This window comes from Acanthochromis polyacanthus, chromosome 22, assembly GCF_021347895.1.
Source record: "Acanthochromis polyacanthus isolate Apoly-LR-REF ecotype Palm Island chromosome 22, KAUST_Apoly_ChrSc, whole genome shotgun sequence".
Lineage (NCBI taxonomy): Eukaryota > Metazoa > Chordata > Actinopteri > Pomacentridae > Acanthochromis > Acanthochromis polyacanthus.
The window spans coordinates 28,768,663-28,792,804 of record NC_067134.1 but is presented as its reverse complement, the minus strand read 5'-3'; the positions used below and the strand labels follow the sequence as shown (position 1 = coordinate 28,792,804).

Below are 24,142 nucleotides of genomic sequence, written 5' to 3'. Positions count from 1 at the left end.
ACAGCGGGTTTCGCTCGTGGTGAGCGGCACGAAAAACATGACGACATCATGTTGGTGCGCACGAAACCGAAACAAAAACTGACGTGACAGTTTCACGGATCCCCGTGAGACCGTGTTGTCCTGTTTGTAATCCATCTTGTTGGTGTAGCTTTGACCAGAAACTCACACCTCTGATCATCCCAAGACACTGAGACGACGAATGTCCAAACAACTCCCACAGAGCAGCAGGACTTTTTCTTAGCTGATCACTTATACTAATTAACCTTCATTCATATGTCCATAGTCCACTATATTCCCTGAAACATGACTTTGAGATGAAGAAGCGTAGATCGATGTATGAGATGGAACCAGGATCCTGCTTGTCCTCTAAAACTGCTTTTAGTTTCTGTTATCTGAAGTTCAGAAAACTGTTGAACTCCTCCAACCTGAGAGCAAAGTGATGCTAAACATGAGTCAGTTACAATCTGATAAATGAAAAAGCATTCATGCCACTTTTATTATGAACATATTTCACATCAGCCAAGGCGTTAAACTACAAGAAGGTATCTTGATTTATTTCAGTTTGTGAAGAACAAACTTGCTTTTCAAATCGTGCTATAGATGTGACAAATGAAGACGAAGCATTTTTTGAGTCCAGTACGTATACTTGAGTTGGAGAAACTGCATTTTACTCAAGATCTTGGTGTTCCAGGTACAGAAATGACACAAAGTTTAGCTCTGGGTTCAGATATGTTTTCGACATAAACAAAACAAAAAGTACACAAAACTTGTTATTGGCATGACACAAACAACTGCAGTGAAGAAAAAGTAAATCCAAGAAGATCTGAGACTCTTATGACCAAGTATCCCAGAATTAGTTTGATTCACCAACATGACAGAGAATCTACATGTTGTCCAGTAAAACATGAGGATGAACAAATTAAACAGAACTAAAAGGATGGTGTTTGTTAACAGGAAGGTTTTTGGTCTTCAGGTTGTGTGTGGATGAACTGAACAGGGGATTCTGATCATATTACTGCATGTTCAGTTAGAAAGTTAACTGTTCTTCCAACTTGAACAGAACAAAGCATTTTCGTGAATATTCATCACTGCTACATCTTTCTTCTGTTCTTCATTCAGAATGTTAAACTCCTGGTGTTAGAAACTACCACCTACTGCTGGTTTATATGGATAATAGAATGGAGAAAAGAAGTGATGGTTAACATTCGAGGCAGCCTTATTGTTTCATCATGTGTGAATAATGAGTAGAAACAGTCCAGCTGCTGGTCGGAGCCTTTAGTGTTTATGAAGGAAAGACGGAGCATCGCTAAGCCCAGCAGTAGGAGAACTTTAATCAAAATCTACTTTGAGGCCTGTGACCTGGTTTGATATGTTGGTGAGCCGCTGCTTGAGTTTCCGCTGAGAGGACTCGTAGTGACTTGTTAGCTTTCGGAATTTGGCCGACATGACCTCCAGACTGGTTTCAATCTGGTTGACTTTGTCCTCCATGTCTTTGGCATCAGTAGCAGCGACCAGCGACTCGTCTATGAGGTTATCTTTCATCAGGATGGCCCTTCCTTTCTCCTCCAGCGCATATTTAGCATCAGGGTACTCAATGAGTGCCTCCATCAGGTCATCTTTGGACAGGGCGAACAGATCCGAGTAGCCCACGCTTCGGATGTTGGCTGTTCTTCGGTTTCCTGCTTTGCTGCCTTTGATCCCAAGGATGCTGATTTCTCCAAAATATGCCCCATCACTGAGAACCACAAACTGAGTAACGCCATCGTCTGCTACCACCGCCAGCTTTCCTTCTTTGATGATGTACATTTCCCTGCCGATGTCCCCCTTCTTACAGATGTAGTCACCGGGGCTGAAGACTTGAGGCTGAAGCTTGAGGACCAACTCAATAAGCAAACCTGCTTCACAGTCCTGGAAGATGCGCACTTTGCTCAGGGTCTCCAGATGGACGTTAATGGCGATCTCAGCCTTCAGCTTGTCTGGGAGGTTCTTCAGCACCAGCTTCTCATCGCAGGTTTTCTCCTCTGTCCACAGGTAGTCGAACCACTTCACCACTCTGGCCTCCAGGTCTTTGGTGACCTTACGGAACTGCATGTACTGTTTGATGGAGTCAATCTTAGCCTGGAACTCTACGCGGCCAGCATTCATGTTGGAAATCATGGCACCAACGTTGCCTACAATCGTAGCAAAGATCAGAACTCCGGTGAGGAAGTCAGCCACCACGAAAAAATACTCAAAGTCTCGGACCGGGGGTGGAGTCTCTCCGATAGTCGTCAAGGTGAGCGTGGACCAGTAGAAGCAGTAGATGTACTGTCTGGCCAGCCGAGAATGCTCAGGATGAGTGATGTCTGGATACACCCAGGTGTCCGAGCCGAAGCCCAGAACTTTGGAGATGGCAAAGTAGATGCAACCGTTCCAGTGAATGATGATGATGATGTATAGGACAAGGTTAGCAATTCGGAAGATGTTTGGAAAGTTGGTTCGAGTTTCAGTACGGTCAAAGAACTCAAAGAGCCGAGCCAGCCTCATGAGACGGTTGAACCTCCACTCTGGGTTGTTGATTCCAATTTGTAGAAATATAATGTCAGTGGGAAGTATGGAGAAGATGTCCATTTTGAACTGGGGGGTCTTCATGTACCTTTCTTTCAGGACCTTTGCATCCTTTACAAGCAGTCCTTGCTCCAGAAATCCTGTTGGCAAATTGAAATATGATTAATCCTGTCACATCCTAAAGTTTTTCTGTTAAAGTAAAGGTTTCCATCACTGACCTGTCCTGGCTCTCACAAAGGTGTCGAGGTAGTAGAGGGCATCGGAAATGTAGTCCAGAGTCATCCACAGTGTGACGTTTGTAGACTGCAGTTCATTGAAGCACGCCCTGCAGAGAAGGAAAACCCTGTTAGACATCTGGAACAGCAAAGGAACAAAAAAGGAAACAGAAAACACCATGAAACAGACCTGGCCACCAGGAGCATCAGGTTGTAGAAGACTGGGATAGATATGGTGCACAGCCAGTAGTAGTACATGTCGGTGGCAGGGTCCATGATCCACACCTCCTTTCTGAATGCGGACAGGGTTGTTCTTATTAAAAGCATGTAAATACTGAGCAAAATGAAGGTAGCAATAAAGACTTCTGGCATCAACACTGAGATGTGAGTATTATGCTGGTCTCAGCGTTGACAAAAGTCAAACTATATCCAGTCCTACTTAGCTGGAAACTCAGTTTGGGCTCTTTGGCCACTACTGTTGGATCTGTTGATAATAACTGAGCAGTTGATCTGACTGGAGAGCCTGAGGACAGCGATATGCACTGATCTCTGTTGGCAAAGTAACCTGAAATACACCTTACGTTTTCATCTGTTTGACCCTACATAGGACCATAATTTACTAAAAGACCATCATTCTGGATTCAAAAAGTCTTCAAACTAGCAACCAAGACCATGAACTCACTTTGAAAATGTTTCCTGAGATAACAAATCCAGTGGGATATCGACTCATTTCCTCACAGACTTCTATACAATCTGAGTTCTTTTTACAGCCAAGAGTCGCCCCCCCCCCCCCCGCTGGCTGCTAGAAAGAATGCAGGTTTAAGGTGCTTTGTGCAAACTAATAGAGCTATATTTTATATTTAAGAGGTGATTTTCAAAGATGGAAAAATGCGAGGCATGAAATTATGACGTAGAACATTCCAGTTTGTTGCAGCAGGGAAATACGACATGATGTACTTACGGTTCTTCTTTTTTGTCATCCTTCTTGTCGTCCTTCTTGTCATCTTTTTTATCGTCTTTCTTTTCGTCCTTTTTGTCGTCCTTCTTTTCATCTTTCTTGTCATCTTTCTTATCATCCTTCTTGTCGTCCTTTTCGTCTTTCTTGTCGTCCTTCTTTTCGTCCTTCTTTTCGTCTTTTTTGCTGTAAATATTCAGAAACAGAGTTCAGTGAATTGAATGTATTTAATCTCCTTGTTGCCTTTTTATCTGCAGTATAAAATCCTGCACCTCCATGAAAACAGTACAACCATGACCACAAATAGAAACAACTCAGGAATCAATTTAAAATCTTGATTCCAATCAGAGTTCCATTTTAGGACAAGAAAAACTGATTTCATGGAAGTGAATTGGCTCCAATCTGTACCCGTTGTACATAAATCTAGTGGAGGAGCTGCCTGTGTTTAATGAAGGGGAGGAGGATCCATGAATCATCTTACCCGTCGTTGTTGTTGCTGTTGTTCATGTTCTGTAGAGCCAAAGCCCCCCGACCAGCACTGCAACACCAACAGATGACAGATTCAAGAGTTTCTCTGTGCTTTTTCAGGAAATAGTTGCATCTGATACAGTGCACAGTTAGATACTGAAGATAAATTACAACCAGCACACAAAAATGTTCTCTGAGGTAATCAGATGAGGAGTAGAATCTTTTTCTCAGTCTGCTATTAAATCTCTTATTTTTGGAAGCAGAGGAGTCGCCCCCTGCTGGTGAGTAGAAATAATGCAGGTTGGTTTAGAGCAATAGATCTGCACCCGGGTGAGACTATTTTATTAACTTTCATCCCTCTTTTAGTACCAGCAGAAATAGATGAGCTCAGACAGACTGTATGCAGATTTCCTTCTTTTCTAACTCCTGTGTGACTGAAAGGAGCAGAAGTCTGCTGTAAACGTCACTGTCTGATTATTCCATCAGTGTGTCGCTGCTGATTCTCTACAGACCAGCTGTAAGGAGGTTATTCTTCATTTCTGTAACCTCCACAGCCTGCAGGTGTGTGTCTGGCTGCAGGTGTATCTCACCTGGTCGTGCTGCTGGACTCCAGCGGGGCGACGCTGCTCCTCCAGAGACGCTTCATGTCTGATGGTTGAGGATAAAAGATGAAGAAGACATGCTGGGTTTGCAGGAGTCACACAGGATTTGATTCAAAGATCTACAGGCTGTTTCTCTACACTATTCTAGACGTCTAATCTGAGGACAGTCACATGGTTTTTTTCCTGCTGAACTTATTTACAACATTTAAGGAACATTTCACCAACCGACGCTCAGAGGAACAGCTTCTTTTTAGTCTCATTAGCTCAGCATGTTTCTTCTGCAACGCTCAAATCCCCGATTACTCCTGCTAAAATTAGATTTAACTGACTGGTGAAGCTCCTGGAGTCTCTGTAACTTTAACAACAACCAGCATCTACTGTGGTTCACCTGAACGTCAGGATGATGATGAGCAGCTCAGAAGGTGAAGAGAAGTCCGGATGAGCTCTGCAGAAATCCCATAATACTCCTGTTTTTCCTCCTCCTGGTTCACAGTCAGCAGGACGTCAGAGCTGAGGTGTTCAGGTTTACAGATCCGACCATGAAGGAGGAAATAAAAGCCTGCTAACGAAAAGCAGAGGAGGAAACAGCTCTCATGCTTCACCCAGGTCCAGATCTTCTGCTGTAGTGGAGGAGTGGAAGTAAAGCAGCTCCCAGCAGAGGAGGAGGAGGAGGAGGAGATAATCGTTATCTCTAGGAGGAGAGATGTTCTGTCGTCTCTTCAGTGAATCTAGCAGAGTGTTTTGGATCATTGTCATCGCACTCCTGTGAAAAAATGCCATTTTCTTTGCCTTTTAAGTGAACGATTATCCAGAGTTAGACGATCATCAACACAGTTTATTAACCTCATGTCGTCTGTGGGTCAAACTGACCCGTTTTAAAGTTTGAAAATGTGGAGAAAAATATGTATTTTCACAGTGAAACTTCTGATGTCCACATTTTCAACATTTTTGGGACGTTTTTGAACATTTTTGGTGGAAAAAAAGAAATATTCAAAAACATTTTTTAAACATTTACAAAAAAATCAACCAAAATTCAGCAAATTTCACTGGATTTTGGTTGACTTTCAGGTGAATGTTCTTAAAGTTTTACTGATATATATGGAATCACTTTAGATATTTTTAGGATTTTTTTGGAAGATTTTTACTAATTTTTGAAAATATTTACAGAGAATTTTCTCGTCATATTTGGGTGATTATTTTTTAAATAAAACTTTTAAGGAATTATTGGAGTTTTCTTCCTGAAGGTTTTGCAAATTTTTATAAATTTGGGGATTTTTTTGCTGAATTTTTGGATTTTTTTCAGACAAAGAAACAATATTTTTTGGTGCCTGTAAATGAGGACAGCAGGAGGGTTAAGAAACAAGACGTTGATCATCTTATAACCAGTTTTGTCGGCTCATACATGCTGCTCTGTGATTCCTGAACGCTGCTCTGGCTGTCAGTCGTTTTTATGGGTTCATGTTTATTTCTAATGATGACAGATCACTCCTGGTGCTGAATCTCTTAGAGATGTTCACTGAAATGCACATTTTTCTGCTGACTTTATGGATTCTTTTTTATCTTATTACTGGCAATAGTAACAGAAACGCCGTGTTTTACTGCCTCTAAAGACAGAAAAATGAACAGTGTGATTCTCTCCTTTGAAGACGTCCATCGTCCACGTCTCTGGGTGGATAAACGGGACCGACTGCTCTTTATTTAGATCCCTTCCAATGCGAGTAAATCCTCTTAGTGTGTGGACGGCTAAAGTAAAACATCAGACTCCACCTGCAGCTCAGAGTGAACTGGACAATCCTCCTGTAGCTGCTAATCTCAGCTCTGAATCTTCGGCTTCCTTCAGCTGAGAGTTCAGGGAATCATGAAGGCCGCCTGTCACAAACATCTCAGGAGGGTTCCTGCAGCCGTCCTGAGGTTTTCTCCAAACTCACTGCTCCTTTTTAGTTTACAGGTGCAATTCTGTAAAGATAAAACCGGACAAACCCTTTAGAAGGACTGTATTAAAATATAAACCCTGAGACCAAAGCTCAGTGGACCATGATGGCTCCACATAGTAAATGTCATTTAGACGCTAAACTAAGCTCTGTAAATATCTTGACTGAATTTAAAGCTTCCACGTGTTTTCAAACCGTCAAAATAACATTTCACCTGTGAAGCCATTTTAAAAAAGAGAAATTTAACTCCCACAACTCTGAAAGTTGGCGCTCATACAGAAGTAAACGTCTGTAGTAGAAACAAACCGTAGAATTACTGCAGAGGCCACATTCTAAGTATATGTCTTCAGAAATGGGAAAAAAGTGCAAAATTTCAGTTGTAGAAGTTGGATTTGTGGATGTATTGAACCTGAAGAAGTGCAAAATGAAATGAGATCATAAAAAGAAGCCTGATGATAATTATCTGGTCAGTTTAGTGTGAAGCTGATCAGAACCACAGAAGATGTAAAGTCCTGACAGTGAAGCACGGAGGAGATGATTTGGAGCTGCTAGAGGAAGTTTTCAGTTCTGCATCAAACCAAATAATCTGCAGCTCAATGCAGAAGGAACAGTGAAGAAATAAAGAAACAAACAGTGAAGTGGTGTTTCCTGAAGGATCCTGGGAACAGTAACGCTCCTCCAGTGTGTGAGCAGAGAGTTTGATGAACAGCTTCAGTCAGATTACTGCTGGTAACGAGATCAGACTTAATCTGTGGAAGCAAACAGAGAAGCAGCGACCAGTCACAGGTCAGAGTGCAGGGAAAGCTGTTGGAGTTCATTTCTGTGAGAATTTGGACTTTTAAAGGACAGAATGTGACCTTTTTTCTGTAAAAGGGTGAATCAGAGATCAGTAGAGAATAAAAATGAGTTACCACACGTTATAAAGGTGGATCTGATGGTGAGTTACTGATTAAATTACACAGAACAGACGTGAACTAAGTTCATCTGGATGGAAGCTGTGGTGTTGTGATCAGCTGGAGCTCGTCCAGTCGCTGCTCCCAGGAGCTTTTCTAACCGCTGAGCTGCTCTGGAGTCCGCTGGTTGTTTCTGAAGTCACCGAATCACATCACTGGAGCTCAAATGATCAGAAAACAGCAGATTAACAGTGACACCAGATCCATCCCCTCAAAACTGGAACAGAACAGGAGACTGAGTGGAGGAAACACTGCTAATTAGTGTCCTACAGGGGTCATTAATGCACCGTATCTGCAGCAGGAACACTGAATGAAACAAATAAAAACCTGTCCAGAGTCTATGGTTGTGAGGTAAACATCTGCTGGAGGAGAACCAGGATGAATCTCAGTAGATCTAATGGAGGCTGTCAGCTCCCAGAGGTGCTGACGTTAACGAGCTGCTGACGTTAACGAGCTGCTGACGTTAACGAGCTGCTGAAGTAACTCATCAATTAAAGTCATCAGAGACACCTGCTGGGTCCATGAATCCTGGAACCTCTGGGAGCTCAGAGAGAAGTCCACCTCAGCAACACCTGATGGTTGATTAAACACCATTCATTAGGAGAACAGAACATTCAGGTTTTATTTGTTTTATTTAAACCCCTTCAAGCCAATTCAAACTCTACGTCATTTAAAGTGATATTAAGACTTTAAATATATTCATTTAGTATCAACTCATCAAATCAGATCTGTTGTTCAAGTGGCAACAAAACTCTGCATTTTGAAGTTTTTCTTTCATCTAATGATAATATTTCCATTAAACATCCATTCAGACCTGAATCGTGGTAAAACAGAGTTTATTTTGTTCTTTCACTGGTTTGAATCCATTTCCAGCTGCAGCAGTGGATCTTTAAAGGCTCCAGTCAGTTTTTATTTGGACGGTTTAATGAACTGATGAATCGCTGCTGCCCTCTTCTGTTCACAGATTATACTGAATAAAGTCACAGTTCAGCCCTGGAATATTCAGAAACACAACAAATTTTGATTTCTAATGAAGTTTTACTCAAACTTCTGAACAAATATCTCACAAAAAAGTGACAGAATAATTTTAACAAAAAAAAACATGTAAATATTAAAATTCATCATTAACGTCTTCAACACGTATTATTTCATTCTGTTTGTATTTTCCAGCCACAAGAAACCAACTGGTTAAGTTCCTCATGCAGGTCAGACTGATCTCCAGTGATCCAGACCAGTAAAACCACAGCACAAAGCTGATAAATAACTCCTAATGGTCCCTTTGTTTTAGTGTAAAAGTACATTCTGAAATGTTCACATTTAAGGAATTATCTTTTACTAAACATCATGAACAACCTGAAGTTTCTTAAGTAAAACAAATTCATTTTCATCGTCATTCATCCTCAGTTTATCATTTCCACATCACAACTTCAGATCACAGAGTGTCGACAAAGGAACACAACATTTAGTCACCTGGAACTGAACCACGGAGGATTTACTGGAGGATCAGAACCACAAAAAAACAACAAAAAAAGACAAAATATGACAAAAATGAGACAGAAAAGAACAAAGAACAATCTAGTATTTTACTTTCTGATCCAAACAACTTGTCATGGTGTAGAAATTATTTTAAATTTACAGTTTTACTAATTCACAATCTGCAGTTAATGTCTTCTCTGTAATTTTTACTGGATTGGATCCAGGCTGCACAGTGGGCAGTGGTTAGCGCTGTCGTCCAGCAGCAAGAAGATCCCCGGTTCAAATCCCAGCCTGGGATCTTTCTGCATGGAGTTTGCATGTTCTCCCTGTGCATGCGTGGGTTTTCTCCGGGTACTCCGGCTTCCTCCCACAGTCCAAAAACATGCTGAGGTTAATTGGTTACTCTAAATTGTCCGTAGGTGTGAATGTGAGTGTGATTGTGTGTCTGTATATATAGCCCTGTGACAGACTGGTGACCTGTCCAGGGTGTCCCCTGCCTTCACCAGAGTCAGCTGGGATAGACTCCAGCACCCCCATGACCCTAGTGAGGATAAAGCGGTGTATAAAGAATGGATGGATTGGACCCTCTGGAGGACCGGTTTTGGCCCGTGGGCCTCATGTTGGACTCCCCTGCTCTAGAGGGCGAGTCCAGTGGGTTCTGTGTATTTTCTAATGTGTTCATTTCAACTTCCGTGGATCTTCATCTCCACTCAGATGGATGGAATATTTAGTTTCTTTGTACTTTCAAAGAGGTTATTTCTGGGTCATTCTAATTCTTTTTCTCAGAAGTATTCCTCAGTTTTGCTCCTTTTCAACCTAAATTAATGCCATTCATTTACTAATTTCTACCACAGATAATGTGCTGCTGTCATTACCTGGGTTTTACTGACTGAGGTCTGAGGGTGGGAGGTGTTTGTGCTGTATTTTATGTACTGATGAAGATGAAGTGTGAACTCCTGAACAGGAAGAGTCTGTTTCATGCAGCAGCTTCTTCATACACACGTGGACAAAATTGTTGGTACTCCTCAGTTAAAGAAGGAAAAACCCACAATTCTCACTGAAATCACTTGAAACTCACAAAAGTAACAATAAATAAAAATGTATTGAAAATTAAATAATCAAAATCAGCCATCACTTTTGAATTGTTGATTAACATAATTATTTAAAAAAACAAACTAATGAAATAGGCCTGGACAAAAATGATGGTACCCATAACTTAATATTTTGTTGCACAACCTTTTGAGGCAATCACTGCAATTAAACGATTTCTGTATTTGTCAATGAGCGTTCTGCAGCTGTCAACAGGTATTTTGGCCCACTCCTCATGAGCAAACAGCTCCAGTTGTCTCAGGTTTGATGGGTGTCTTCTCCAAATGGCATGTTTCAGCTCCTTCCACATATGTTCAATGGGATTCAGATCTGGGCTCATAGAAGGCCACTTTAGAATAGTCCAACGCTTTTCTCTCAGCCATTCTTGGGTGTTTTTGGCTGTGTGTTTTGGATCGTTGTCCTGTTGGAAGACCCATGACCTGCGACTGAGACCAAGCTTTCTGACACTAGGCAGCACATTTCTCTCCAGAATGCCTTGATAGTCTTCAGATTTCATCGTACCTTGCACACTTTCAAGACACCCTGTGCCAGATGCAGCAAAGCAGCCCCAAAACATTACTGAGCCTCCTCCATGTTTCACCGTAGGGACAGTGTTCTTTTCTTCGTATGCTTGGTTTTTGAGTCTATGAACATAGAGTTGATGTGCCTTACCAAAAAGCTCCAGTTTGGTCTCATCTGTCCAAAGGACATTCTCCCAGAAGCTTTGTGGCTTGTCAACATGCATTTTTGCAAATTCCAGTCTGGCTTTTTTATGAGTTTTTTTCAGCAGTGGTGTCCTCCTTGGTCGTCTCCCATGAAGTCCACTTTGGCTCAAACAACGACGAATGGTGCGATCTGACACTGATGTACCTTGGCCTTGGAGTTCACCTTTAATTTCTTTGGAGGTTGCTCTGGGCTCTTTGGATACAATTCCAACGATCCGTCTCTTCAATTTGTCATCAATTTTCCTCTTGCGGCCACGTCCAGGGAGGTTGGCTACTGTCCCGTGGGTCTTGAACTTCTGAATAATATGAGCCACTGTTGTCACAGGAACTTCAAGCTGTTTAGAGATGGTCTTATAGCCTTTACCTTTAAGATGTTTGTCTATCATTTTTTTTCGGATGTCCTGGGACAATTCTCTCCTTCGCTTTCTGTTGTCCATGTTCAGTGTGGTACACACCTTTTCACCAAACAGCAGGGTGACTACTTGTCTCCCTTTAAATAGGCAGACTGACTGATTATGAGTTTGGAAACACCTGTGATGTCAATTAAATGACACACCTGAGTTAATCATGTCACTCTGGTCAAATAGTTTTCAATCTTTTATAGAGGTACCATCATTTTTGTCCAGGCCTGTTTCATTAGTTTGTTTTTTTAAATAATTATGTTAATCAACAATTCAAAAGTAATGGCTGTTTTTGATTATTTAATTTTCAATAAATTTTTATTTATTGTTACTTTTGTGAGTTTCAAGTGATTTCAGTGAGAATTGTGGGTTTTTCCTTCTTTAACTGAGGGGTACCAACAATTTTGTCCACGTGTGTAAAGCCCTCCATCTGCTCAGCAGCCTCCATGGGCCCCTGTGGCTCCTGGTGACTGAATACCTGCTCTGCTGCTGCTGAAACAACATCCCAGTGTGAGCTGCTTCCTCCTGTAATTACAGAGACGTGTGTCTGCAACCGATCCCTCGGCCTCCTCCACCCAGAGCTGGATGGTTGGAGGTAACAGAAACCGTCCAGTCACCCTCTCCTCCCTCTGAGCCCAACAGCTCACTCATTCATCAGACAGGAGGCGGCTGACGGATCAAAGCTGCTCAGTCAGAGGAAAGAAGTCAGGATATTAAGGGCTGAAAAGGTGCAGGAACTTTGTTTGGTCTTCATCTAGCAGCATCCATCTGTGAGCAGCGATCTCCAACCACAGATGTTATAAAAGAGAGCCTTCCAGCTTCTATGGGAGATTTAAATAACACAGAAGATGGAGGCTGAATGACAAATATGACAAACGTCCCCCCAAAGAAGCCCGTTTACAGCTTTGTAACAGCCAGACTGAGTTTTGCTGTTGCACTGAGGCCAACATGGCGTCATAGAACGGTGTGTACAAATAGTAGTACTTTGTTTTGCACCAAACTTATCTCTGGTAGCACCAATCAGAGCTGCATCCTAAAATGATGCCACCAACGGTGAACTGAATGCAGTCTAGGTCTGAATTAACACATTTAAGTGCTTCAGTGTCTTTCTAAGAGCTCAGACAGAGTGATGCTGCATACATCCTTCTTTACCTGCTCTCAGACACAAAACTGCAAAATGAACTGAGCTAAAGAGCATTAAAAGAAGCTTCAGGAACACTGGGAGGACCTTCTGTGGTCAGATGAGTTTGTTCAGCTCAGATATGATCCAGTGTGTCTGGTTTGTTCCTGTCCAGGACCACAGTGGATGGATGGTCCTGACAGTGAAAAATGGAGGAGGGAGGTGGTGATGAGGGGCTGCATGAGAGCGAAAGGCGTTGACATTTCTAGATGAACCAGAATACCAGCTGACAGGACAACAGTCAGCGAGAATGAAGGTTCTAGACTGGTCCCCTAAAGACTTAGACCCATCAGGAGCCAGAAGAACCAAGTCAGAAAGTCCACTAATGTAGTGGAACTGATGGAAGGTACAGAGTCCAGAGGAGCTGAAGATAAACCAGCAGATGGGGGCATCAGGGTAAGAAGAGAGGAGGATGTAGTGATGCCCTCATCATGGCCTGTGGGGGTTAGGGGTCTGATCTGGGGTTGGTCAGGTTCACCAACGTTGTGTTCCCAAAGAACGAGGTCAGTTGATACCTGAAGATACTGAAGGACCAGGTCTTTCCATCAGTGGAGGTTTTCTTCATGTTCCCAGATGACGATGCCAGGATTCATGGGCTCACACAGAGAATGAGTGGATCAGGGAGCATGAGATGGATCGTCCTCCAGAGTCCAGACCTCAGCCCCACTGAGGACCTCTGGGATGTTCTGGAGAAGACTTTTTTCTTGGACAGGCAGCGTATGATGTAAGGCTGAGCAGGAGTGAAACCAAACTGCTGTCAGGTAGCTGCTTGTTTACACATCCAGCAGGGCTCCAGAATTTTAATCCATCCATCCATCCATCCTCTATCCACCGCTTCATCCTCACTAGGGTCATGGGGGGTGCTGGAGTCTATCCCAGCTGACTCGGTGAAGGCAGGGGACACCCTGGACAGGTCACCAGTCTGTCACAGGGCTACATATACAGACACACAATCACACTCACATTCACACCTACGGACAATTTAGAGTAACCAATTAACCTCAGCATGTTTTTGGACTGTGGGAGGAAGCCGGAGTACCCGGAGAAAACCCACGCATGCACAGGGAGAACATGCAGACTCCATGCAGAAAGATCCCAGGCCGGGATTTGAACCGGGGATCTTCTTGCTGCTGGACGACAGTGCTAACCACTGCCCACTGTGCAGCCCAATTTTAATGTAGAATTTATTAAATAATAATTTTCTATCTGCCAATCACCTGAAAGCAGCTTCATGATGCGTTTTATTCAGTGTAGGCATAGTTTACTGCTGTGACCGTTCTTGTGTCTGTATGGTTTATTTCTTTCTGGTGTGGGTCATCACTGGACATGAGAAACTGTTCTCAGCTGATCTCAGCTGGTAAAATAACTGAATTGTTCCTACGTTCAGGATTACAGCTGTGTGTCAGAGAAGCATTATCACAACAAGAAAGACCAAGAAAACACAGGAGAAAGGTCCATTATGATTTTATTTGTTTCTATCTCTGATTAAATGACAAAGGAGGGTGGACTGATGTTAACTTCCAGTTGAAGGTTTTACATCAACATGATTTCTATGGAATACTGAAGCCAACATCATTCTAAAGCCACAGAGCTCTGCAAGAACTCATCTTTTTTAGTTTTTGAAATGCATGAACAGCAGTTTGTTTTGGACTTAAACTGCTGGTTTTGTGTTCGTCCTACTCCTAACTACATTCATGGCCAGAACACAAATCAAGAGCTAACCACTGGAAGGTGGCAAGGCGAGACTTTAGCACTGAGCATGACGACTAAAACAAGCACTGCATCGCTTCTGATGAACACTCTGCCACTCGTCACTTTGGTATTGCATTTATACATTACAATATTCCGCAAAGAAACAAAATGTACGACTGCATAAATATAAAATTTTTCCACCATGTTTAAATGGTTCAAACATTCAGAGAGTTACACCACAATGCTGTGAGAAATCCAGCAAAAAAAAAACAGAAAAAAACAGACAAATGTTAAAAAGTGGAGTTAGCACCGTCCTCCTTAAGCAGGCTGAAGTGTCTAACAGGCGGGACACACGTCTACATTCAAGGCAAAATCAAGAGAAAAAGGCATTAAAGCGAGTAATAAAACCCCGTCACACATCAATGATTCAACACAAAGAGACTCCCGTGATCGGATGTAAAAGACAAAGAAAAGGAAAGACGTTTCCTGGAGTGCAGCCTTTTTCCTTCCACAGATCAGAAGAGTCTTAATCATTAAGAAATGGAGTGTGTGCTACCGTCTGGAACACACACTCCTTAGAACTGCTAAAGCTTTACGACTAAACGAGGAAGAGCGAGTTTGGAGGACCAGATCACTGCGACTATCTAGTGGAACCACAGACGACACGGTAGAGATGATGAACGCTTTACAGTCGAGATGAACAATGTCCCATGGCTTGTGGAAAAGTCTCATTTACAGCAGAATAAATATTTCTTTTTAGATCGGGCCTATTGCTACTTGTCCTCTAATTACGCTCTAAGGCTAGACAGAGTAGAAGCTAGTGATGAAGCAGACAGATTACACGTCGGTCCTCTAACTGGTGGGTTTTCCTTTCCTTAATTCGTTCAAGACTAGTTGTGACTGAGTGGCTCAGCGCCGCCCCCTGCTGGCGATCTCCTACAGTAGATGGGTGTTGGGGGGGCGGCGGGGCGGCCGGGGGGAGGCGCTACGGTCCCGGCGTCCGTCATAAACTGTTCACCTGGATCTTGATGTCAAAGCGTCCCTGGTAGCGGTCCTTCTCGCTGTAGTCGATGTTGTCTCCGAACACTTTGCACTCGATGCGCAGTTCGGCGTTGTGGGTGAGGTTGGTGAACTGCAGCGCCACCAGCGGCTGCAGGTAGTGGGGGTGCAGCAGCTTTCCGTAGTAGGGGTAGTACTGCAGCGGGAAGCCTCCACCGATGCCGTAGTACTTTATCTCCCCGATCTTACCGGCATCCTCCTCTTTCTGGAAGGACATGCAAGCAACAAGTCAGATGTACTCATGAAACCTCCCTCACAGGGTTGAAACGTTAAATAATCAGCGTGTACCTTGTTGGTGCAGTAGATGGGGATCACATTGGGCTGCACTTTGGGCTGAGCTTCCTCTGGAATACTTTCATTGGAGGAAGGAGGCTGAAGAAAGACGATGAGGAGACAGACTTCATTAGAAACCCACGGCTCTTATCCATCCACTGCTTTAACTGAGCTTTTATTGGATCCAGAAGGAAAACACTAAAGTAATTATGAACAAAATCCTACTTTAAAAGGCCCTCTTTGAGTAAAAAACTCAACTTTTGCTTTGACAGCATTTTCTCTCTGCAGAATCAATAGTTTGACTTCAGAAAACGCAGTAATTTTCTCTCAACACCAACTTTCATTTTCGTGTCGCTTTGTGTTTCATTTTTGTCATATTTTGTCTTGGTTTTGGTCTTTTTGTCTGACTTTTCTCATTTGTCTCATGTTTTTGTCATTTTCTCACTTTTTAGTCTCATTTGTTTTGTCATTTTTGTCTCCTTAGTGTCCATTTTTTTATCACTTTGTAACTTATTTGTCTATTTTTTTACAGAAACATTCATTTAGAGAAGGAATAAAAACAAACTAAGACAGTTAAATCAGTAAATGTGCAGTTCAGACGCTGTTTGCACGTCTCGGTTAGTTCTACTCATTAACTACGGTTTGTGTGACTGTCTGGGTTCTGCTACCATAAAATAACATCCAGTCTGTGAGAAACTGTCACTGAATCCATCAAACGTTTCACAGGTTGCTCATGTTTTTGCTCTCAGACTTGACCTGGAAGCACACAGTAACAAACAGGAAGTCTGGTTTCTGGACTTCTCCAGCAGCATTGGAGCTTTAATAATTCATCTCCAGCTTTCTGGAAGCTTCCTCGACTCACAGCAGCTTCACTGATCTCTCCAGGGATCGCTGTGACAGATGAAGGTCAGCTGACGGAGCTTCTCCACCGCTCCGGGTGCCTTTTTAACGTTTAACACATTGAAGGAGCTTTAGCTGTTTGTCACATGACGGCTGGTAGAAAGTCCAGCATGGATCTGATCACAGGTAAACACCAGGTGAATTCATCAAGGACTCTTTAGGACTGACTGGTTTAAACTCACTCTTGGACGGAAGTTGACGATCCTGTTGAGCTTGACGATCAGACAGGGTTTCCCCTCCCTGTAGCCAAACTCGGGGTCTTCGAGGCCGGAGCAGGGGCCCAGCAGGGACCTGGAGAACCGACAGGCTTTCCTGACGCCCACGTCGCTCTCCAAGTCGCCCCGGTTCTTGTACTCTGCAGGTTCCTCTGGAATGGAGAGCGAAGGGTTAAATCAGACTGAAAACATGTGGACTAAAACCCCAGAAAGTGTCTGTGTTCTACATTTTATTTCCCTGTGCGACATGATGAGCTTCCTCTAAACAGCTGAAGCTGTCTGCTCACATTCAGGAACCTCCTACCTCCACAGTCCTCGTACTTCATCTGGTCCCTCTGCTTCTCGTCGTCGTACTTGCTCAGGATCTCCTTCAGGGCTTTGGTGTAAGGCAGGATGGTCTCGATGTCGTTGAGGCTGAAGGAGACCTCAGCTTTGTCAGACCGTGGGGTGTGAGTCAGGCCTGGAGAGGAAAACAGCAACGAGCCCTTTATGTCTGTGGTTCTACAGCAGTCAGAACAGAAAAATCATCCTAAACAGGGTGGAAGCATTCCACAGAAGACATTAACTGCAGAATAAAAATGAGTAAAACTAGACATCTAAAATAATTTCTCGACCAAATTGGACCGAATGTGGAACCTGGACTAAGATGATTCTGACTCCTGGATTAAATCAGACTTTAACAGACAATTTGACTTTTGATGGGTTAATGAGACATTCTGGAAAGCTGAATATGTGGAAAATGTCCATTTTTGCCAGCCTCTGCCCATCCAGACCATTTGATCAGGATCAGTGTCATTCTGTCCATCAGGGAAGTGATCAGGTTTCTCTGATTTCAGTCTGGCTGCTGAAGAGGCTGAACTGAGTCTGAAGATGAAACTGATCCAATGAATCTGGAAGCTGATGAGTCTTCTGGTGCATTTAGGAGCTCGTTTTAATTTGTGTTGTTTTAGTCTAATCTGTTCCCTGCATGGTGCATAAGATCATCTGATTAATGGGATCATTTTTAACCTGTTCCTGATCACATAAAGTCTGCCCTGGTTGGTATAAAGTTCTGTTTGGCAGCAGGTTTCAAAGGCAGATTTCTAAATGATCACAAAAATGACAACATTCATGGAGAATTGCTGAATTCTCAACTTTCCAACGGTCTTTGAACTAACCATGAGTGACCTTTATATAATTAATGACAGCAATTCAATGGATTTTTTTTTCTTTTTTGTAGATTTAACACAATATTTAGAGACATTATTTTCCAACAATGTGACATTTTGTGCCAGAGTTTACAATTTGGCGCCAATAATTTCATTCAACTGAAACCCTTGCATTAGCTCTGACCAGCTGACAGGAGCTCTTCATGTGACATCACGGTTTGGATGACCTCAGATGAACACAGATAAATAGATCAACCATCAGCCTGAAAGATGAACACAGATAAATGGATCAACCATCAGACCGCCTCCACGCTGTGAACCCCAGCAGCCCTCCTCCATGGAAACCAGCCGGTGGTGTGTACACTGGAGGCCGCGGTCGTACGGAGAGTTCACTTCAAAACAACGTGCAACCGTGTTTACCTGAGGCTGTTACCGTCTCTGAGGTCCAGCAGAGAGGCTACTCTAACACAGATCCAGAGCAGCTCCTCTAACATCAGCAGGTTTCAGACTTCTGATCAAAGCGAACGTGAGCATGTCGTAGTTTCTGTCTGCCTCGACCTGTAGTTTGTCAGTAAAACATCATAATACAACATCTAGTCTGCAGGTGAATTACCATTAAAGAGTGTTCTTCAGCCCCACCATGGGGCTGTTTAGTGGCTGTTCTGGAGGTTCAGATCATCATAAATAACCTTCAGTATCCTGCCAAGGGATGTGGCAAATTCTTTAAAGCTTTGGAGGAGGACTGAATCTCTGAGGGCTTTCCTAAATAATCTCGTGGTGACTAAGAATCATCACATTTATGTGCTGAATTCAGCATGAAAGAAACTCCCCCGTACCACTGCTAATCATGATCACCAACCTCTGATCGCAGTCTACATTCCTACTGTAGTGAATTCATGTAGCAGGGCTGCCAGCATAAACAGACCAGAACGCTTTACGTTTGCATTCATCCTGAGACTGATGGGAAACGGTCCCGTCACATCCACAAGGTCAGCGAGGCTCCTCTGATCACTGAGTAAGCAGCAGATGGAATTACAAAAACTCAGGTTTAGCTGCCATTTCTGTCGAGGAAACGTTGTCACAGGATCCTCTTATAAGCAAAACATGAGCTCACAGGGTGCTTTAATCCATCCCTGGAGGTAAAATGATACGTACTTCATCAGAAGAAGTTAGAAAATATGAATAGGGTGTTCTCATATTTAAAGCAGAGAATTAAAGGGTCATGTTTGGTCAGTGTGCATCACATCACTCCTTTATTCTGGATTATCTTTATTTATATGTACATCTACACTACCGTCACTTAGAAATGTCCTTATTGTAGAAAGAAAAGCAGCTTTTATCAATGAAGATAGCATTAAATGAATGATAAACTGAAACCTGTGTACCCTGGTAAAGTGAGCTTTTCTTCTAGCGTTCTTTATTAACTACCTTATTATCATTATCAGTATCGACTGATATGAAACACTCATTATGTGTATGTGACTGCTATGAGAGACAGATCGGTTTAATAGCACTCCACCTGACAGGAAGTGGGCGTCGGTCCTTACCTGGGGGGGCTACTCTGTCCTGCCAGGTGGGCTTGTAGTCACTGAGGGTCAGCAGCAAGGCCTGGATGGTGCCGATGAAGATCCCGGCCAGACATCCGTAGAAGATCACGTAGAACAGCAGAATCTTGACTGAAGGAGATAAAGTCAAAGAAAAACATGATCAGAAGACTCCAGAGAGCCGACAGGTGAAACTAGAAGGTTTGGACGTGATGCTGAGGTTTTATAGTTAGGCCAAAAAACATCCCATCTGCTAGTCGACACTAAACAGAATAAAGTGGCGTTATTATTCCTTCTTATTAACACTGGATCTGTCTGGAAGGAAACAGGACGGAGGTGTTCAGTGAACGGGTCGACAGGTTTACAGCCACGATTGAGCAACACCACAGCGACTGATAAGAGTTGCACAACTGTCTAGAAAAAAAACAGGTATTCACCACCTTGTTCTACGGTTGGCTGGGGAGAACGTCTCAGTGAGGTGGAGGTTTATTCCTGCAGTGTGTAACTAAGGTGGAACCAGTGACTGCAGCTAAAACAAACTGCCTGCTGGTCTGGTAATGTCCAAACTAAAGCACCACACAGACAGTAAATATATATCAGTCTGTGTGCTGCAGAGAAGCTGCTGGTGGAAGAAGAGTTATCAGACGAGGCTTTAATGGCTTCATGAGACGATAAAGTTGTGCTCTTTAATTAACTCCATTAAGCTGTGTGGCTGTAATCGGTTTACGCTAAACGCTCCACATCAGGGGAACAAACCATCCCAGAGGAGGAACAGGAGGATGAAGGGTCGCAGAAACAGAAGATAAAATACGATCCACAGTAAGCAAAACGACTGAATTCTCTCAGAAACTGTGGAGCTTCATGGAGCTTCAGTCAGAACAAAGAGCAGGAAAAACTCCTCGATCACAGAGAGGACAGCTGTGCCTCTACTTTAGTAACCACTGATTTGGTTTTTAAATTCAGCTCAGAAACGCACTTCATGTCTTCTAATTAATGCAGAAGTTTTAAGTTCTTTTGTTCAGACACATGGTGAAAATCCAGGTGTTGGTTTTTACTCACGGAACAAATCAGCACCGAGATGTTTCACTGTGTGTTTGAACAAAAGAACTTAAAATTACTGGTTTAAATTCTGTTTGTAGAGATTCATCCAAAAGTCTCTGATAGAGTCATAACTAGGAACACGACCACAGACGAGTCGTGATCAGATACTTTAAGCGCTGATGGTCAGTGTTTGCAGCGCTAAATGGAAAATAAAATAAACAGTAGTACTGTTGTCATCATATGGATTCCTGCTTATGTAGAAACTCAGATTCTTGTAGAGGTAGAAAGAGATGGTAGTCTTTAAACGGACAGAACGTTAACCGGTTTGAATGCGTCAAAGATCAACACCGTCTGTCTTGAATGACTTTTAAATCACTTCTTTCCTCCACTTGCTGTCTGAATCTTTTATCCTACCTTGAACTCTTCCTGCTGATCCCTCTCATGTAAATCTACTACGACTGATTTTAGAGCCTGAACACGCCCACAGAACCTTTAACACCCGGCCGGCCGTCTTTATGAACGTCTTTACAGCCTCACGATAACAGATCCTGGTGGCACAATGTCTCCACATTTACAGAAGCACTGCTGGCTCATCACTAATCAGTTAGCAGCGTGACGAACTCCATTACCTGGACCAGGAACCACTAAAACAAAGCTGGAGTTCACCTTCATACCTTCATCCTACATCATTCTGCTGCATGAAGCAAAGTCACAGGGTCACATCTGATTATACACGTTACTGGACGTCTGATGGATGCTCCTCATGTGTACAGCACCGTATGGGACGCAGCATGAAGACCATCTACATTCCTCTGATGGCACATTATGCAGAAATGCGTGACTGAACAGCTGATTTAAAGTGTTTGGTTGAAGCTGGGGACGTCCTTCAGCAGCACTGCGCATGTTCCACATGCATCAGCACTTTCAGATGACCTGAGAAGGACAAACAGCCGCTCCTGCAGCAGCACATCTCCCTAAAACAGTCAAACAGGACTTCTGCTGAGGAGCCGTGACATTGAGAGGAGTCCAAGGACATGCGCAGTGGCGCTGCCGCGAAACAGGAGCAGGAAGGTCGAACAGTTAATCAGTTGTATTGTTCTTTAAATTACTGACATCTGATCACAGGAACCCGACACGGATCGATAGTCCTCCCTCTGCACAGGCCCGATCACCTTGACTCACCTTGACTATGATGCAGTTTTAACCCTTTACCTGCCCGATTCCAAAATTAATACAAAAATAAAACAGCTGAGAGACAACCTGACGTTTCCCCCACATCAGCAACCCTGGATCAAACTGGAGACCAGCGTGATGTGGGATCATCCACCTGCTCTCCTCCCCGGTGTCTACCGGAGCCGTTAACTCCACCTGTGTGTCTAATCAAACTCATTAAGCTGCTCCTGTTCTTCTCTAACCCTCACTAACCAGCTGAACCTGGCTCTAACGTGACGCAGTGGAGTCAGATCTAACAGGTGGGAGACACGAGGCGACCGGCGGCACACGGAGGGCACGCGCTTCCCTCGTCCCCGTACTCACACCAGCTGCCTCCGGTCCGACCCAGCAGCTCTCCCTTCTCAGAGTCCCACAGGAACTTCTTCCAGCCGCCGTCGTCTTTATTGGAAGGCATCTTTCTCTTATTCCCGAGTGGTTTCCTCTTGGATCTTCAGCGGACTCCCTCCGTTCTCTACCGACTCCCGGACACCCAGCTCGCTGCTCCGCCGCGCTCCCCGATATAAACCGCTGCTGCTCGGCTCCGCCCGAAACTCTCCACAAGTTACCTTGGAGGAGGGCGGAGCGACGGCGGCCAATCAGAGCGCAGGACGGCCGTGCGTCGCTCTGACGTCAGGAAGACGGACAGATATGAAGCAGCCCAATGGAAGCATCATACATGATAGAAGTTGCATACATGATGTTTAGGCTGAGCTCTGCAGGAGGCACAGATGACCCTAACTCCATGTCTGTTTCCTTTAGTATAGCCCACAGACTTGTTTTGTGTCGCTCTGTTTACTTTCTGTTTATTTATGTTTGTTTTTATTTAGTTTACAGTTATTGTTTTGTACTTATTTATTTATCTAGAACACAGGAGTGATGGTTGCTGGAAATGTTCCTCTGTACCCCTATGGAGATATTCCATTAAACATTTCCAGCTAGTACAGTCATTTACCACATTAAAAATGTCTATTTATTTCAGAAATAAGAATATTTCTAAGTGACCCCAAACTTTTGAACGGTAATCTAATGCTACATTGTGTTAGCTAATGGTGCTGAAAGGCTCATTGATGATTAGAAAACCCTTGTACAGTTATGTTAGCACATGGATAAAAGTGGGAGATTAATGGAGAACATGGAATTATCTGGATGAACCCAAACTTTTGAACAGTAAATCTGTCTGCTGTCTCATACCACTTCTGTTTACGTTTTTGGGACATTTTCAACAATTACTCATGTTTATCTACTTATCTGATACTGTTTATGTTTCTAAGAATGGGAGCAGCTGTAATAAAAGCAATTCCCCTCTGGAATCAAGAAAACATTTCAGAGTCATTGTTCATCGCGCAGTATTGGACACAGGTTTTATTTACTGTCTGCCCTAGCTTTATGCCCACCTCTGTTTTATTTCCTTTATCCTAGTTCAGTATATTTATGGAATTTTTGTATTTTTTAAATGAAATTCTTTGAACTGAAACTGTGGAACTGTGTTTCATTCTTATCATGCATGACAATTAAAGTTGGCTCTGAGTCTTAAATATCGTTTGAATGTGGACACAAGGAAGCATGTTTCAGCACATTCAGACTAATGGCTGATTAAATCTTGAAGCAGTTATTTTCTCCATTTATTGCTTTTCAACATTGAGTAATGGTCGACATTTGTATTTTTTTAACAAGAATTGACAGAAAGACTCTTTTTTTGTCAAAGTTTAAACATATTTCTGCAAAGCAATGTCAATGAACAAAAATATATAGAATATCAAACAAACAACTGCAGAAGTATTCGCCCACTACAAGTCAGTATTTAGTGGAGGTGCTTTAGTACTGTTCTAGCAGTGAGCCTGTCTGGGTGGGTCTCAGTCAGTCTTAAACATCTGGATACTAGGATTGTTGTAGAGAAGCATCCCCATGTTATGATGATGCTGCCACCACCGTGCTTCATAGTGGGGATGGTGTGTGTGTGTGTTGGTGTGCAGCGTTTGGTTTCTGACAAACATCGTTTCTAATTTGATGGTTAAAAAGCTCATTTTTACCCAATCTTTAATCAAAACTCACCCTTAATGTTGACGCTTGAGATTTTAAAAAAATGGGGAAAGTTGCCACTTTTTGTTGTTTGTTTTCCTCCTAAAGCTTAACTAATACTTAGCAGCCTAGCATGCTATCACATGAATAGATCAAAGTCATAGTACCATTAAAAAGAAGCTCATAATTGAGCTCTTGAGTTTGTGGTGTGTGCTGATAGTGATCTGCACAGTAACTTTCCATAGGAGATGCTGTAAAAACCCTAACTGACCTAATTTTCTCCTCTGGTGACGCAATGCGACTCGACAGGAAGCCAGTGCAGTATGGAGCTACCGTTATATGTGGCTCTTAGAGGAAAAACTCTAAACACTGAGTTATGTATTAACTCCAGCATTCCTGGAACAAACCAAAAGAAGTTCATGTTATGAGTCCTGGAGGGTGGGAGTGGATGAACCTGGTCAGAGATGCTGTAAGAAGTGAAGCTGGTGAACGTGTCA

The 24,142-nt window shown here is 43.0% G+C and overlaps 2 protein-coding genes across 2 annotated transcripts; both read right to left on the bottom strand.

Annotated features, from left to right (window-relative positions):
- Nucleotides 1-527: 527 nt before the first annotated feature.
- On the bottom strand, nucleotides 528-5,549 carry LOC110964267 (cyclic nucleotide-gated channel cone photoreceptor subunit alpha-like). The gene is made up of 7 exons (XM_051943357.1): nucleotides 5,176-5,549; nucleotides 4,776-4,833; nucleotides 4,199-4,255; nucleotides 3,724-3,903; nucleotides 2,953-3,054; nucleotides 2,766-2,872; nucleotides 528-2,687 (listed from the first exon to the last, which is right to left on the bottom strand). Exons 2-7 carry the CDS (start codon nucleotides 4,829-4,831, stop codon nucleotides 1,330-1,332), a joined length of 1,860 nt encoding a protein of 619 aa, XP_051799317.1. The 5' UTR covers nucleotides 4,832-4,833; nucleotides 5,176-5,549; the 3' UTR covers nucleotides 528-1,329.
- An 8,441-nt stretch (nucleotides 5,550-13,990) lies between these two features.
- atp1b1b (ATPase Na+/K+ transporting subunit beta 1b) lies at nucleotides 13,991-22,166 on the bottom strand. The gene is made up of 6 exons (XM_022212968.2): nucleotides 21,951-22,166; nucleotides 19,377-19,505; nucleotides 16,986-17,141; nucleotides 16,649-16,833; nucleotides 15,582-15,665; nucleotides 13,991-15,498 (listed from the first exon to the last, which is right to left on the bottom strand). Exons 1-6 carry the CDS (start codon nucleotides 22,039-22,041, stop codon nucleotides 15,238-15,240), a joined length of 906 nt encoding a protein of 301 aa, XP_022068660.1. The 5' UTR covers nucleotides 22,042-22,166; the 3' UTR covers nucleotides 13,991-15,237.
- Between the last annotated feature and the right edge of the window lie 1,976 nt (nucleotides 22,167-24,142).